Genomic DNA, 14,904 nt, shown 5'->3' with positions numbered 1-14,904 from the left:
GAAAGGGATCGCAGAAGGTAATGAGAGAAGAGCGCTTCGTTAATTAACCACAAAAGACCGGCAAGACTCGGGGGAGAAACAACAAGGCAACATACAAGAAGAAGAAAAAAAAAGCATAACAAACAACGCGCAACACGCCACGTTATTGTGCATGTTTTGGGGGGAGTATTTTTAAAATTTATTATTCACATCCACACACACACCCACACACACGTACACAGCTCGCGTGGTTTTCGCGGTTTTCCTTCCGAATCGGATTGCCGGATGATTTGCTTGCTAGGGGGGGGGTTTATAACCAGGGTTTGCCTACTCCGTTGGCACGAAGAAACCACAACACACAGCTGGTGATCTCTCAGGTGACATTTTATTCCAACAAAAAACGATCCAACGGCCCGTTCCCCTGGTGTCCTCGAAGGTGATGGACCGAAAATAGGATGGCGGCAAGTTCAAGGTGAGGCGGTGTTAGAGCCGGCTGGGTTGGCGCGTGTAAGCAACATTGTGGTGCATTTTCATCGGATGAATGCGATTTAGAAACGCCTAAACCAAGTACGTCTGCGCATCTTAGATGTTGTGCTTTTTGCACACGAATTTGTTTGGAGTTTGCAAAATAAATGAGCCCTAAAAATTGGTTCCAAAAATTCGTTACATCCTCGCAATCACGCAATCTTACAACATCGAGAGTGCAGCGTCCGCGAGAGAGAGAGAGATATATATAAACGTGTCCCTTTATCGGTGCTATTTTGGGGTGCATTATCAGCAACGTGCTCGGAAGGCCACGACGAACAATGGTCGAGCAATCAGTGCGGGATGATTTTGATGCCGGAAGCGACAACCAACACCTCAAAGATCACCCTCTAGCCGGGTTCCTTATCGCGCTTCCCGTTCACAAGCGATCGCTGGAATCCTATCGCATGGGCACTCCTGAGGGTTGGCTCGGGAACCAAAGGTCCTTCAGCAACACGGCCACATGGTTGGTGCACTCGTACGCACTGATTAACGGAGCATTATCAGAAGCCAACTCCACCAAGCACCGAGAACGGTTTCGCCAAAGCGCCCGTTTTGGGGTCGATCGTCTGGTGCTTCTTTCCGGCAAAGTAAAGGACACAAAAAAAAAATGCGCGCCATAATTTAGCGCACAGCCATGACCCGCGGCATGGCCCGGTTAGGTAATCGGGTTGGATTCTTTTCTTTTCTTTTTTTTTGCTTGCAAAAACCACCCCACTACAGTTCGTCGATAATCTTTAGCCAAGCAACCGCGGCACGTGAATGGACGACCAGCGAAAGGATTCAAAAGGTCATCGACATTGGGTGGGTCGTTCGCGTGGTAATCGCGTCCGAGTGTGGCTCATTCAAGGCCGTGGACTCCTAGAAGGAAACTCCTAGAAGTTTCCCAATGCCCGACGATCGATAGGAGGACCACCTCACGTTCAAAGCGCCCCCACTAGTCTATTAAATGGTGCTTAGGTAAAGCGAAAAAAAAGGAGCACATTTTATAACACTCAACGAGAACTAACAATAGTAAATCGGTTCGCGATAAGCATACCAACCAAATCCACGTTAAGGTGTGCCTATGTCACACCGATAAGAGCAGGAAAAGAGCAGCAATCTGATAGCATTTTTTGGGACGAAACGTAACTACTTTATCCCTTCCCGGACGAGCCTTCATCAGGCCAACTGAGGTCGCTAGTGCTACCGGCGGGTGTTGTTACTAAGCGCGGTTCGGTTTCGATGTTGATAAGACATTGGACAGGCCGATTCAGAAGGCTACAGGTCGCTCGAGTCGCACAGTTTGTACGAGACGAAGAGAGAAATAGCACAAACGAAAGGAACGTACGTCATTATGTAGGGCAAAGCAGTAGTTTCTCTTTATAATGATGGTGGGAGGAAATAAAAGTCAAAGTATGGGTGGGTGTTGGAACCATTCCATACCAGCAGGTTATTATATTTCTTATCATCGCACATTAATAATGCGATGCCCTCAATCAACACCGATCGCGCACAATGAAGCCCTAAAGCGGAGTGCGATATGCAGATCCAAAGTGTGTGAAGTGTTACGTATGAAAAGGGAATCCCTTATCGCTCATTCGATTGGTTCTCGCCGACAGGCAAGATAACGCGATAGTACACCACGAAAACGGCCTTCCGAAAGTGCCAACCAAAAGGTGCGAAAGGATGCCACCGGAAAGCCGTGTAAGGTGGTTTTTTAAGGGGCTGACTTTTAGCTGCCCACAAGAAAAGGTTCCTAGACTCGGACTGACCCAGAAACACGACACTCACGAACGTGTCGCAGCAATTCGGTCCTGATCCTGTACCACCCGAGACGACGCGCTGATTCGCACTTATTCTAATTCAATCTAACCAAGCCGTGGTTCGGTGTCGGAAACGCTAGGGGGGGGCTTTTGTGTTTCAATCTCGCTCAATATTGGCCCTTGCGCCGCCATTTGGCAGCGGGCCAGCATCATATAGGGTCTCTTGTGGCTGTGTTGTTTGCGCCTCCAAAGGCAAAAGGTTTCCGGCTGGGAAAAGGGTACGCGTGAGCAAAAAAAAAACCTGCCTCCTCTAAGGCCTCTCGCGTGCAACGGACATATTCAGGCCAATTTGTCGCCGTGGCGAAATTGGCCCCCGTACATCATGAGCGGCTCGCTCGAGTATTATATGTACACCGTAGCGTAGCGCGATTATGGAGGAAATAATAAATGCTTCTCCGTTCGTTGTGCGGAACACCGCGTCTTTCTACGCCGCAAGAGTCACAACTGCACCGGAAGGAGAGATCGGTGCTCTGTTCGTTCGCCAGGCAAAAAGTGGAGCTTTCAAGAGTGCATTAATCAACGGAGCGACCACGCGAGCATGTGGGGTTTTTCTCGGACAGGCACAGGGCGGGGGTGAGCTTTTCCGGTCGGTTCCGAGCAGCCGGAGTGAAGGACACGTAATTATCGTTGGGTGAGGAATGTGGCGTGAATAATGTGTGGCAGCGGTTACGGTGCATTTGTGTCACTGTCACACACTGATTATCGGTGTGTTTGATGCGAGTGGGTTGCTGATGGGCGGAAAAGCATCCACCATTCGCTTGGTAATTACAATCTGTCAGGCATCACTTCTTCCCCTTTTATCTAGTTTAAATATCTACCCAGGAGAGGAGTTTAAATTCTCCACAATAAAGGAAAGTTAGAGAGAGCTCGATATCCGAACCGTTAGCGTGCGGTACAAACACACGTTAGTATCGGGATCGAATCTCGTCTGAGCTCGTCCCGTATGCAGAACTTAACTATCCAGCTACGAGTAATTAAAAGTCATGAATGAAAGCCTTTTCCTTAAGTTATAGCAAGGTAGGCCATGTCATTACGACGTGCTCAATTGTGAGCGGGCCAGTAAAGAAGAACAAGAAGGAGAGTTACACTAATCAAAAACCGAAAAGCTTCGGAACCGATTGGTCGATTTTCTTGATTTATTATGATTTTTTAAAAATATCTAACCTCTCGTGACATCTGAACCTGAAGAGAAGGGTTTTTTGCCCAACGATTTCCGTTCAAATAAGGGCATCTCCGCTTCGCCGGTGTCAGCACCTGGCAGTGGGGCTTGATTGGGCGCAATTAAACAATTGATCGCAACGGGGGAAGCCAATGTCAAGTGGCTGCTTATGTTCTACGGGAAGTCACCGCCAGCACACACACACACGGTGATCTCGATCACTCGATCGCTTTCATTCGCTAATTGCCATCGAGTGTCCGGGGATCCGTGAGCCGCGATCGATCACGGGTTTTGTTCTTCTCTTACGAGAGCTCAATTTAGCTCAATTTAACCGCAAACAACATATTTCCCGTAACTGCGCGATGATCCACCCGTTTCCCTAATGGTGGAGTGTTTTGTTTCCCTCATCCACAGATTCATCACATCGCACGGTCGAACGTACCGATAAAACCGCATGGACGCCTTTTCAACGAAACGTAGGCAACATTACACGACTGGCGGTGATTTTCACTCACCCACACCATACTCGAAGCAGGCGCAGCGAAGAAGAAATATTTTTTCCGAACAAGAGGTAAGGTTCTGCCCGCGCAAAAAAAAAAGAAAGCAGCTCCTATCTTATTCCGAATCCTGGATTTTACTTTTTTCTCGCCCAAACCCACCCACTACAGGTGTTCCGCATGCTCGCCCCCCAACTGGATCCATTAGCGAGGCGCCACGATCGCCATAATCGGGAAGAATGGATATTATCCGAGCGCCTGGAAATATTAATATTAATGGCAACGACAGCGGCGGCAGCAGTCTGGAGCCGTTGTTACGCAAACCCAAGGATCCCGGTGCCGGTGGCCATTTGCGCCAGCAGCAGCAGCAACAACAGCACGCCGACGATCATCACCAGCAGCAGCAGCAGCAGCAACAAAATGGCGGCAGGAATGGCCTAAAAACCGGTAGCAACAGCACCGGATCACCGGCGCAAGCGACACCAGCGCCACTGCGCCAAACACCGCCCCAATGCGCGTCGACGGATTCGGGCAACAGTTCGTGCGTAAGCAGCGGCAGCAGCGGCAGCAGCAGCACCACCGGTGGTAGTGGGGGTAGTTCCAGCAGCACAAGTGCATCCGGTGGTAGTGCAGTGGACGAACCAGAGACTAAAACGCCGCGTCGACCGGCGCGTTCGTCGTCCGCGTCGTCGCTCAAAACGCGCAACATTTACGTGAACAAAACCTACGACGACGACGGTGGGTTGGTGGTGGACCGTGCGGGGGTCCACACCAGTGCCGGGTGTGCGGGAGCGTCCACCATTGCCGGGTCCGTGGTTTCGATCTCGATCGATGAGGGCATTGATGATGCGTACGCGAAGAACGCCAACGGTTCACGCACGCGTCCACGTGCGAATGGCCACGTGCTCGAGGAGCCCCAGGAACACGAGCAGCTGGAAGAGCGCGAAGAGGAGGTAAAACCGCTGCTGGAGCTTCGAAACGAGCGGCGCCGTACGACGAAGGGCATCGTGAAAAGCCCCTCGAGCCATAGTGTGGGTGAAAAACCACCACGGCAGCTTAGCCTGCAGTTTTCCCAACCCGAATCCGTCGTCGTCATCGAACGCCCCGTTCATCACGTGCAGTTTAGTGGTGGTAGTGGTGGTGAGGGTGGGGAAAAAACCACCCTCATCGGTGGGGTTCCCCTGCAAGGGTTGGGTGCATCGGAACCGGCTTGCTCGAGCCCGATCGGAAGTATCCTTTCGCACGGTTCCGCCAGCTCATCGACATCCGGTTCGTCCTCGTCATCGTCCTCGAACGAGAACAGCTCGCTGGGGGCGTACGCGGAAGCACGCCCCCCCGACGGTGGGTGGGGTTGGGTGGTGTGTTTCGCGTCCTTCATGGTCAACCTTATCGCGGACGGTGTAACGTTCAGCTTCGGCGTGATGTACATCGAACTGTTGGCGTATTTCGGTGAAAGCAAAGGCAAAACGGCCTGGGTCGGATCGCTGTTCATGGCGATGCCACTGCTCTGTGGTCCTGTGGCGTCCTTTCTCACCGATCGGTACGGTTGCCGGAAGGTAACCATCATCGGTTCGATCCTCGCCTCCGTTGGATTCGCGCTATCCGCTTACGCCACCTCGATCGAGATGCTTTACCTAACGTTCGGTATCCTTTCCGGGTTTGGTTTGAGCCTTTGCTACGTTGCCGCCGTTGTCATCGTGGCGTACTACTTCGACAAGAAGCGCTCCTTCGCAACGGGCCTTTCGGTGTGTGGCAGTGGCATCGGTACGTTTGTGTTCGCCTCGCTAACGCAGGTCCTGCTCGATGAGTACGGTTGGCGTGGTACAACGCTCATCCTCGCTGGGATCTTCCTTAACATGTGCCTGTGTGGGTTGTTGATGCGCGATCTCGAGTGGACGACACACAAATCCAAGCAGAAACGTCGCAAACAGCTGCAACAGCAGCAGCAGCAGCAGCAACAGCAAGCTGATTCCGTGAGCAACAGCACGAATACGGCAGGAAATGCGAGCGTGCTGATGGGCGCTGGTTGTGACGGAAACACACCCGGTGGTCTGGCAGGCGGCTGCAATGGCGGGCTTGTGGATGGAAAACACGAACACCTGTACGATTTGGATGACCCACGGTTGTTCAGCTCGCTCATCACGCTACCGACGTTCCTGCAAAATGGCGCTAGCCAGGAAAAGATCACCCTCGAGGGTATGTTGGCGATGTTAAGCAAACAGCACAACATGCACGATCACCATCTGCTGCACAGTTTGCCAGCACCGCAGATCAGCAGCTCGCGCAGTTTCAGCCAACCACTGTCCCCGCAGAGTGGCGAAGATTTAACGGAACGCAAGGAACACGAGCTGGAACGCACGCAGGAAGGACACGCCGACGCACGTGAAGCTCCAGCACAGGACGACGAGCAGCAGGAGCAACCGGAAATGGGTGTCAAGGTCACGGCATCGCGTCACCGAGCAGCAGGCGGGCAGCGGTCCGGTGCAAGGGGACGGCATGGAGCCACCACCCAGAACGCCGGGGAAGCCGCCGGCCAGAACGCCTCCCCGTACGAGCCCATGTTCCTGCGGCGGGTGCACAGCCACAGCACGCGCGGTACGGCCCCACCCGCTGGGACCGCATCCTACCTGAAGGACCTGCGGATGCACCGCCACTCGCTGACGTACCGCGGTGCTATGCTGAACATTCAGCGCTACCGGCTGCGGGCCTCCTCCTGCCCGGACATCTACCGCAACTCGATGACGACGATCGCGAAGGAGAAGTCCGCCTGGTACCAGGGCGCGGAGGAGTTCCGAACGCTGCTCGTCAGCATTCTGGACTTCTCGTACTTCTCCGACGTGCACTATCTGCTGTTTGCCGTGTCCAACTTTCTGCTCTACACGTTCTACGACGTGCCGTACGTGTACCTGGGCGATAATGCGACCCAGATTGGGTTCTCCCACGCCGAGTCGTCGATGTTGATCGCGATCATCGGCATCCTGAATATGGTGGGCGAGGTAAGGGCTGCCTTTTCTCGCGTTGATGGGGGGTTCGTGTACGCTTTGTGTTTGCTTGCATGTTGCCACGAAACTTAGGTGGGCTCGATGGGAAGAGCACAGCTGCAGGATTTCTTTGGTTACGGTGGAGATGCTTTTTCATTCGGTTGCTGTGAATGCCTTTTTTTTGCGACGCATATTGGGCTCATTTAGGGGGTGTAATAAATTGCTTAGTTAAGGCATCTAAAGTTGCATGATAAGCGAATCATTGTTTAAGTCACATGAGCAAGGACTTTAGTCTACGAAAAAGACTATATTCCTTCGAAAGCACACACAAGAACTCACATTTCTTACCGCAAAAATTACCGCAATCTGAAGCTGCTTACTCAATGTGTGTTTTACTTTTTGGTTCAAAAGCTTCCTTTTTCGCTCAGCACGCAGTTTTCATTTGCATCTACGCAGCATGGCACGCCCTTTTGTGCTAACGATCAACAGAACAATGTCCGATTATTCTTTATGCAGCCATTAACATGCCCCTTCTTCCAACGACAAGACCCGTAACGCAAGTAACGTATGGCAGGATGTGGGCTATGTGCGTGCGTTGTATGCGATTCCTTGTGTGTGTGTGGTTTTTTTTCATCTGTATTTTTTTTTTCTAGAAAAAAAGGACAAAGTTTTAACACACACCATACAAATTGAAACGATCGAATCGATCGTAACGAAGGATTATCATTGGAACTTCCTACCTACCATTTATCGACTATCCTTTCTGCACCGTACGAACTGTGTGAACCTCTCTATCTATACGTGTCTATCTTTTCTATATCCAAACATGCGTATAATTGTCCGTGTGTGTGTATGTGTAGACCAACGAATGGGGAATGTTGTGTGATGAACGGATATCCGTAAAGGTTGATCTAAATCCGAGGCGCCATTTTAACACCGTTTTTTTTCCTCTTCTGCAATCTTTCACATTCGAAATTCACCCATATCTGGTCATCTTCCCGCGGTGGAATCGCAGGTGGTACTCGGTTGGATGGGAGATCGTAAGTCGGTCAACGCAAACTACACGTACGCGATCTGTATGGGACTGTGCGGGTTGGTGACGGCGTTAGTGCCCTTGTTCAAAGACTACACGGTAAGATGCTCAGATTCCCGTGGAAGGATCCATTGTCATTGTCAGTGCTCCACAATGTCTCACATTTCTTGCAGAGTCTTTCGGTTTTGGCTGGTGGATTTGGGCTGTTTATAGCGGCGAACTATTCGCTGACCAGTATTATTCTGGTGGAACTCATTACCCTGGAGCGTTTCACCAACGCGTACGGTTTGCTGCTGCTGGTGCAGGGTGTCGCGAATCTCGTAGGACCTCCGCTTGCAGGTACGCGCTCAGGAGGCGATCGTTATTCGTCTTAAAAACGAAACACCCTGTGTGAAGTATCCCCTTGCTTAATGCTGCAACTTCTCGTCCTTTTAGGCTGGATATCTGATCTAACGGATTCGTACGATTTGGCGTTCTATTTGGCCGGGTTTTTCATCGTCATATCTGGAGCCCTGCTGCTCGTGCTGCCTACCGTGTCGAAGTTGCGCAAAATTCTGGACAAACGCCGACGCAGTTCTGCCCTTGCGACCGGTGATGTGATCAACCTTAACAAACAGGTTCGTACATCCGCGCTGAAGGTTGTTAATGTCTCAAAATTTAACGTTTCTTTGACGCTTTTCAGGGTTCTTCCACAAACTATCATACGCACAACAATAACGTCTCCAGTAAACCGGTCGTTCTGGATCTAAAAACTACGTACGTCAGTAATGGCAAACGTATCGTTGGAGGACTTGACACTTCAAAGACATCGGCGGTAAATGGCGTGAACGCGGGACAGCACGTGTACGGCAACAAAATGCCTGCCGAACTGGGAGCTACCGTGTAAGCGGGTGGTTCCAGAATTAAAGCGCACCAGCCAAGTGTAAACGGTTTCTTCCTCAACATTGCAAACAGGCTTACGAAAGCTAGACTCCGTAGGAACACCGATCGCAGGTTCCTTTCTGTTCCGCTCACATTCAAGCTTCGCAAACAAAAAAAAAAGCTTGTATACGATTTCAAGGCGTCGTCGTCACGCGAGTTGTGTAAGATTTACACCTTTAGGTTTTCTAGTAGATTCAACCCGTAGTGCCCTCGCCCCCCGGGGGTTTAGTAACTGCTATCGTTTTGGGGCGGGGAGAGGTTTTCATTTGTTCGGTTAAATGTCCGAAGCACCAGTCTAGACTAGACGACGATCGACAAACATATACCTCAAAACTTATTCACTTATGAAATAAATAAACAAAAATCGAACCTTACGCTCGCTGTGATGCGAGGTGAGAAAACGAATGCATCCGCTGTAGGAATGGTTTACGTTGTGAGGACGAATACGAACCGAACGCTGATTTTGGACTTCTTTTCGATCTATTCTGCAGAACGCAACTTTGATGGTAGAGCGCGAACGTACCAGCAAATATGTAATACACTTCAAACTATAGGCCCACTTATTATGAATCTATACTCAATAATACATCATTCGAGAGGCAAACATGTTAGCAATATTTAAACGAATAAGGACAAACATGAAGCTGATGAACGTTTGCAGTGTGTGGGAATGAAATGCTTTATCAGGTTGACTGCACCTTATCAAAGGGAAAAAGGAGTGCACTATGTGCAAGTGGTAGCAAGTAGAATTTGCGGAATGGTTGCGAATTTTGAAGCAGTAATTGTGATGGGGTTTCAAAACGGCAGAAAATAGATTAAAAAGAATCTTCTCAGAATACATTTTTTTGCAGTAAAGCAAATGCTTCTTTTTTCCAACATAGTAGTCAATTCACGAAAGGATTGTTTTGCTGAGAAAACATTAGTATCATTACACATTGAGTCCTGTTCGTCATTTGGACACATTCTTCCATCTTCCTGACGTGTGGAACCAACAGAGAGTGGGGGATTGTTGCTAAAGGTTGCACTTGATCGTAGCAGACTTTTTCAGATGCATGATCGATCGCCTTTTGTATGCGGTTAGTTGGTTTTGCTTGCAGCTTGTGGAGGATTGATAAAACGACTTCTTCGCCATCTTGAGGGCATGTTCCGAGAAATAATTCGATCATCTTGCATTCTGTAAGCATCCTAGGCAAAGTGAAACACGAACGAAGCTATCCAAACAGCGAGGGCGAGCAGAAATCGAACTGAAACTGTGCGTTATGCATGCGTTAGGTAAAGGTAGATGGATGTAAGGAAGGATCTAAATATATATATTCATCAGCTGTGATCACCTAGTATGTTAACAACCAAACTAAACTAAAACTAGAAAAAAACGACGCTATTTAGACATTATTAATCGTAGTAGAGTATTGAAGAAATAACAACAAATATAATAAATACGAATGGGAAGGGTAAATGGGAACCAATTGGGGCTAGCAATGGAAAGGACGTTTGTCGAGATCGAGGCGGGATCGAAGAGAGCTAAAAGACAAAAGCGGGTTCGTAGATTTTGTTTAAAAAATAACCTAATATAGAATGGAAGGAAACGCAAAATCGCATCATATTCATTGGTTTTTCTTTTCCTTTCCGTGGTACCGAAATGGTACGGCAGTGCGAACAAACAAATGGTGCGGTTTGAAAGCGTAAAACCAAACCAATTGACGTAAAAGATAAGGACCTGAAGGCAGCTAAACGAAATGTGAAACGAAGCGAAAAAGCAAATCGAAAAAAAGGGATCAAACTCAACCGCGAGAGAGGCTAATAATTGAACCGTGTGTGTGGTAAACTTAATCAGGTCTAAACGTTTCTGCCAAATAAGAGAAAGACACTATGCTTATTCAAACTCCAGAGCAGAGCGGATTGAAGGTATATTTTGTGACATGATTATCACACCTACCAGCAACGTTTAGGCAAGTCCATAAAAAGTGGAAACGGTTGAACTGCACAACTGCTCGTTTGTTTTCAGTTTCGTTCACCAAACGCAATCAAAATTCCTGAAAAGTATCCTGTGTTTTCCCGCTTTTCCGCGTGCGTTTGGCACTCCATTTGTTATGGAACGGTAGCGGCAAATGGCTGCAACAGTTTTGCAAACCCAAATAGAACGGAATAGAGCGCAAAGGAATTGATGCGTTGAGGACCATTTATGGTCGGTACTCGACCAACGACAGATCGGCAAGGACCCGGAGCCAGTTGATGCATGATAATAACGAAATTATTAACAGTAAACGCAACTCAAATACTTACTCCACGTTGCGGTAGCGAGTCATGTAGCAGTTTAAAATTTAAACATTGTTTCGGTTTTTGGAAAACTTCTCTAATGGCTCTTGTGCGCCTAGCAGAAGAGTTCCACGCTCACGTGAAAAAAAGGAGTAGAGCAGTGAAGTAAGAAATAATAAATTTAATGTATCAAAAAACAAAAAAAAAACACACAACACATGTTATAGTACGATATGAAAACAAAAACGCAGACACATCTTCGCATACAAATAATACACGCAAACAAAAAAGGACAACCGTTTTTTCTCCAATTTGGAAAGTGATGATAAAACTTTCATGGAATAGTAGGAATAGTAGAAACGCAATCTAGCGACTCCGCGAGACACAGCAAAAGGATCCACATTTTTCAATTTCGCTGTCTGGGTAAATGGGTAGGTTGCGCATTGTTACATTGAAGAAGAAAAATAAAGCCAGTCGAACCAAGCGCCATTCCCCACGGCAGGTGTGTGTGAGTTTGGTCTGGGGAGCGCGGTTCTTTTAAGGCTCCTACGGTGGGATTGCGGCGCAGTGTAAAAACAAAAACGCCGTCTTCCAGGGTCAGCAAAAGACGAGATGGACGGACCACAACTAGCGAAACAAATTATAACGTGAAGGGTGAAAGAACGAAATGAAATGAAATGAAAAAAAAAAACAATCTCTAAAATAAAGCCCGTTTCAATCGAATCAAACGAAGCGTGTGTCGTGTTGTGTGAGTTGTTTCAACCGAACAGGATTGATCAGTTGGGTTCCGAGTTCTACTCTTCCACCTGGATGTTGTTGGCATAAAATGTATATTTCAATTATCCCTGCTCATAAATATAAATCGGAGCTCATCGTGAACGAGCGGTCGGTTTCATTTGACATTTGATCGACACGCTTTTGGTGACCAACGCGCGGGACCTAAAAGGACCCCAATCGTTGGGAGCTGATCGACGAACGCGCTATTGGCATTTAAACATTCAAAAAAAAAAACAAACTATATTCCTCACGTCTGGTGTTATGTCTCGACGGTATCTGGGTCATTCCCGAAAAGCAAAAAAAAAAAAAGACAAACCCCATCGCAAACGAGCGGGAGACAGTAGGTTCCCGATTGAGTTATTGCATCGACCCGTTCGCCCGTCCTGTAACAGAAATGCAGCCAGGAACTTGGCCCGATCGCGCAGGACGCCGCACCCCAAACAACCCAACCAGCCCAAGAGCATGTGTTTGCGAGGGAAAGCACCACCACGGCGCGTTGCCAACGGTAGCCAGCCAAAGGGACCACCGGAATGGGTTTGGCCCTTCGAAACCTTGCAGACCAAAGCCGACGACGACTCCCGCGGTGTGCTGCTCGTCGATGAGTCGTGTCGGGTTGTTATTGTTATTCTCATACATCTTGTGTTCATGCTTTTTTTTTCTTTCTTTCCTATTAAAGCTACCGCCACACCCCCTACGGGGGTGAGACACGCGCGCGCACGTGTGTGTGTGGGTGTCTCGCGTACCGGAATCGTGTGCACCATTTCGGTTAGTATCGTGTCGTTCGTCCGCCGGGTCGCATCCGGATTGATCCCGACGGAAAGTGCGCGGATCGTCGGTGATCGCGCCTTTCCCGCGTTTATGGTGCGTGTTTGAGTTCGGTGGTGCCGGTTTTTTTTTTCTCGTCCGTTTCGTGGCCGTTAGGGTGGTGAAACAAAGGATCGGACGTCGCGCCAAGATCATTTCCGAACGGATCTCGACTGTTAGCGTGAAGAAGGAGGCACCGTGGGTGGATGGAAGCCGCAAACGGTGCGGGAATATGTTCCATTTTTGGCTTCGTCGTCTACCTATAAATAGGTCCAACCCGGCGTGCGGGTTTCGAAACACCATATTCGTCTTCTCACGGATTTTCCACGGTTGCTGGTGTTCAAACGTGTGTGTGTGTGTGTGTGTGTGTGTGTGTTTTGCTGCGAACATTCTTAACGATTGACGAAAATGTCATCCTTTTAAAAAACCACGATCCCATCACTGATGATCCTTTCATTGAAATCGGTGGGAAAAAAAAGGCTAAAAACCCCGTGAAGAAAGTTCCGGCGTCTGCCACGCCCGGCTCACCAGCAAAATTCCGGTGGATAGCAAGCCGATCGTACCGACGCGAAAATGTTTAATCAATCAAAACCATGGCGTCGGCCGTTTGGTTGCGGGCGTCTTGGATACCGAGAAAGCTGGTGATGGTGGGTGGGTCCTTTTTCTTCCTCTGCGGTCGGGTTCCCATTGTGGCCGGGGCCTTTTCGGCGTGTTGTGGCGCCATCGGTGCTGGCAAAGGGCGCGTTTTAAGGATTCCCTTTTGCTCAATGCAGGGTTGTCCCGGGATACGCACCGAATGGTTGTTTACACCCACATCGACGTACCACCCACGTACGTAGACGGTGGCAGTGGGCGTTAAGTGACGCAGAAAGGACAAGCAGCAAATCCTTTCCTCGAAGCTCTCTGGAGCAATCCCGTCGGATAATCCCCACGAATGGGTGGAAACTCCCCGCATCGGATTGGCTTTTGATTACAATTTCGTGGAGTTGGTTTTTCTATTTTTTTGTTTTAAATTGTATTACAAGCTGGGGTGGAAAATGAACCCCCACTGCTTTGAAAAAAGGACACTCAGTAACCACACCAAACAGCGCCTCTATCGGATCGGACAAACTGAGCAAACAACCGGGAAGGAGTCCATGGTGATGAACTACTTTCCACTAATGACATCCCGACGAATTTCCCTCCGCTCGTTCGATGCGCCCTTCCCTGCGCTCACGTGGAAATCCGCAAGGGGGTGAGAGAATGGAACGCTTCAAACCGGCGGCATTAACTTCCACCTTTTTCCATTTTGCACCGCGTAATAGTTTGGTTTTTCGTTCTCCTCTTTCCTGCAATAGCGGCTCGGTCGCTATTTCGCCATAGAGACGTGCGTCCGTCGGCAGTAAGTTTGTTTAGTTAGGACCACATTTTTTTTGGTTTTCGGGGTGGAAAGACGGTTGGAGACGGTAGCTAATATTCTTTAACCTAGATTTTCCACTTTATTGCATGCGGCGCAGTAAAAGGGTGATGGCAGTTGCGATTTAATGGCAGATATCCGTTACGGCGGTGCAGTTCTTTCGAACGCTAAACAACGTTCGCATTCGAAAAGTGTAGAAACGGCAAAGTTTCGATTGCGTGTTTTTAAAATGTCCCAAATTTTTCCCATTCTTTTCTCGCATAAGTAAACTAAATGTTTCGACTGTGCATGTGTAGTGCAATTATGGTATTACATTAAATTTGTCTTATATATTTGATCTCTGCTCGAACTGTGTGTATAAGTGTTGCATTGATAATTTCATCAAACACTTTAAATATGAAATGGTTCAAATCAATGCTCTGTTAGGACTTTGCCTAAAAGCATTTTAAATGCTGCCCTTGATTTTGATGAGCAACATTGGGATGGTTTAAACCAACAGTCAATTCCGCAGGAAATCAAAAACCCGTGGCCTTGGTCGTTGCAACCCTCCGGTCTGACTGTGACGCTTGATTCGATCATGCACCGGACCGTATAACCGGGGGGCAAGTCCAAAATGCGTCAGCCACCAGAACCGAAGGGGATGGTTTAATGGAGACGGTTTGTTCGACCGACCGACCCTTCGATCATACCCGGCAACGTCAAGTGCGGTTCCCAGCGCTAGCAACAATTTGTTTTCGCCCTCCGAACGCAAGCTAACCCTCGCTAGCTGAC

At 48.8% G+C, this 14,904-nt stretch overlaps 1 protein-coding gene across 1 annotated transcript; it reads left to right on the top strand.

Moving 5' to 3' along the window:
* Positions 1 to 4,204: 4,204 nt before the first annotated feature.
* Positions 4,205 to 9,833, top strand: LOC128731690 (uncharacterized). The gene is made up of 6 exons (XM_053824822.1): positions 4,205 to 4,707; positions 4,741 to 6,961; positions 7,962 to 8,078; positions 8,153 to 8,318; positions 8,415 to 8,596; positions 8,662 to 9,833. The coding sequence occupies exons 1-6, from the start codon at positions 4,205 to 4,207 to the stop codon at positions 8,863 to 8,865; spliced, it is 3,393 nt and encodes a 1,130-aa protein (XP_053680797.1). The 3' UTR covers positions 8,866 to 9,833.
* The last annotated feature ends 5,071 nt before the right edge of the window (positions 9,834 to 14,904 follow it).

The sequence above is a fragment of the Anopheles nili genome, chromosome 2, assembly GCF_943737925.1.
Source record: "Anopheles nili chromosome 2, idAnoNiliSN_F5_01, whole genome shotgun sequence".
In the NCBI taxonomy this organism is placed as follows: domain Eukaryota; kingdom Metazoa; phylum Arthropoda; class Insecta; order Diptera; family Culicidae; genus Anopheles; species Anopheles nili.
The sequence above is the reverse complement of the archived record's forward strand: the minus strand, read 5'-3'. Positions and strand labels throughout refer to the sequence as shown.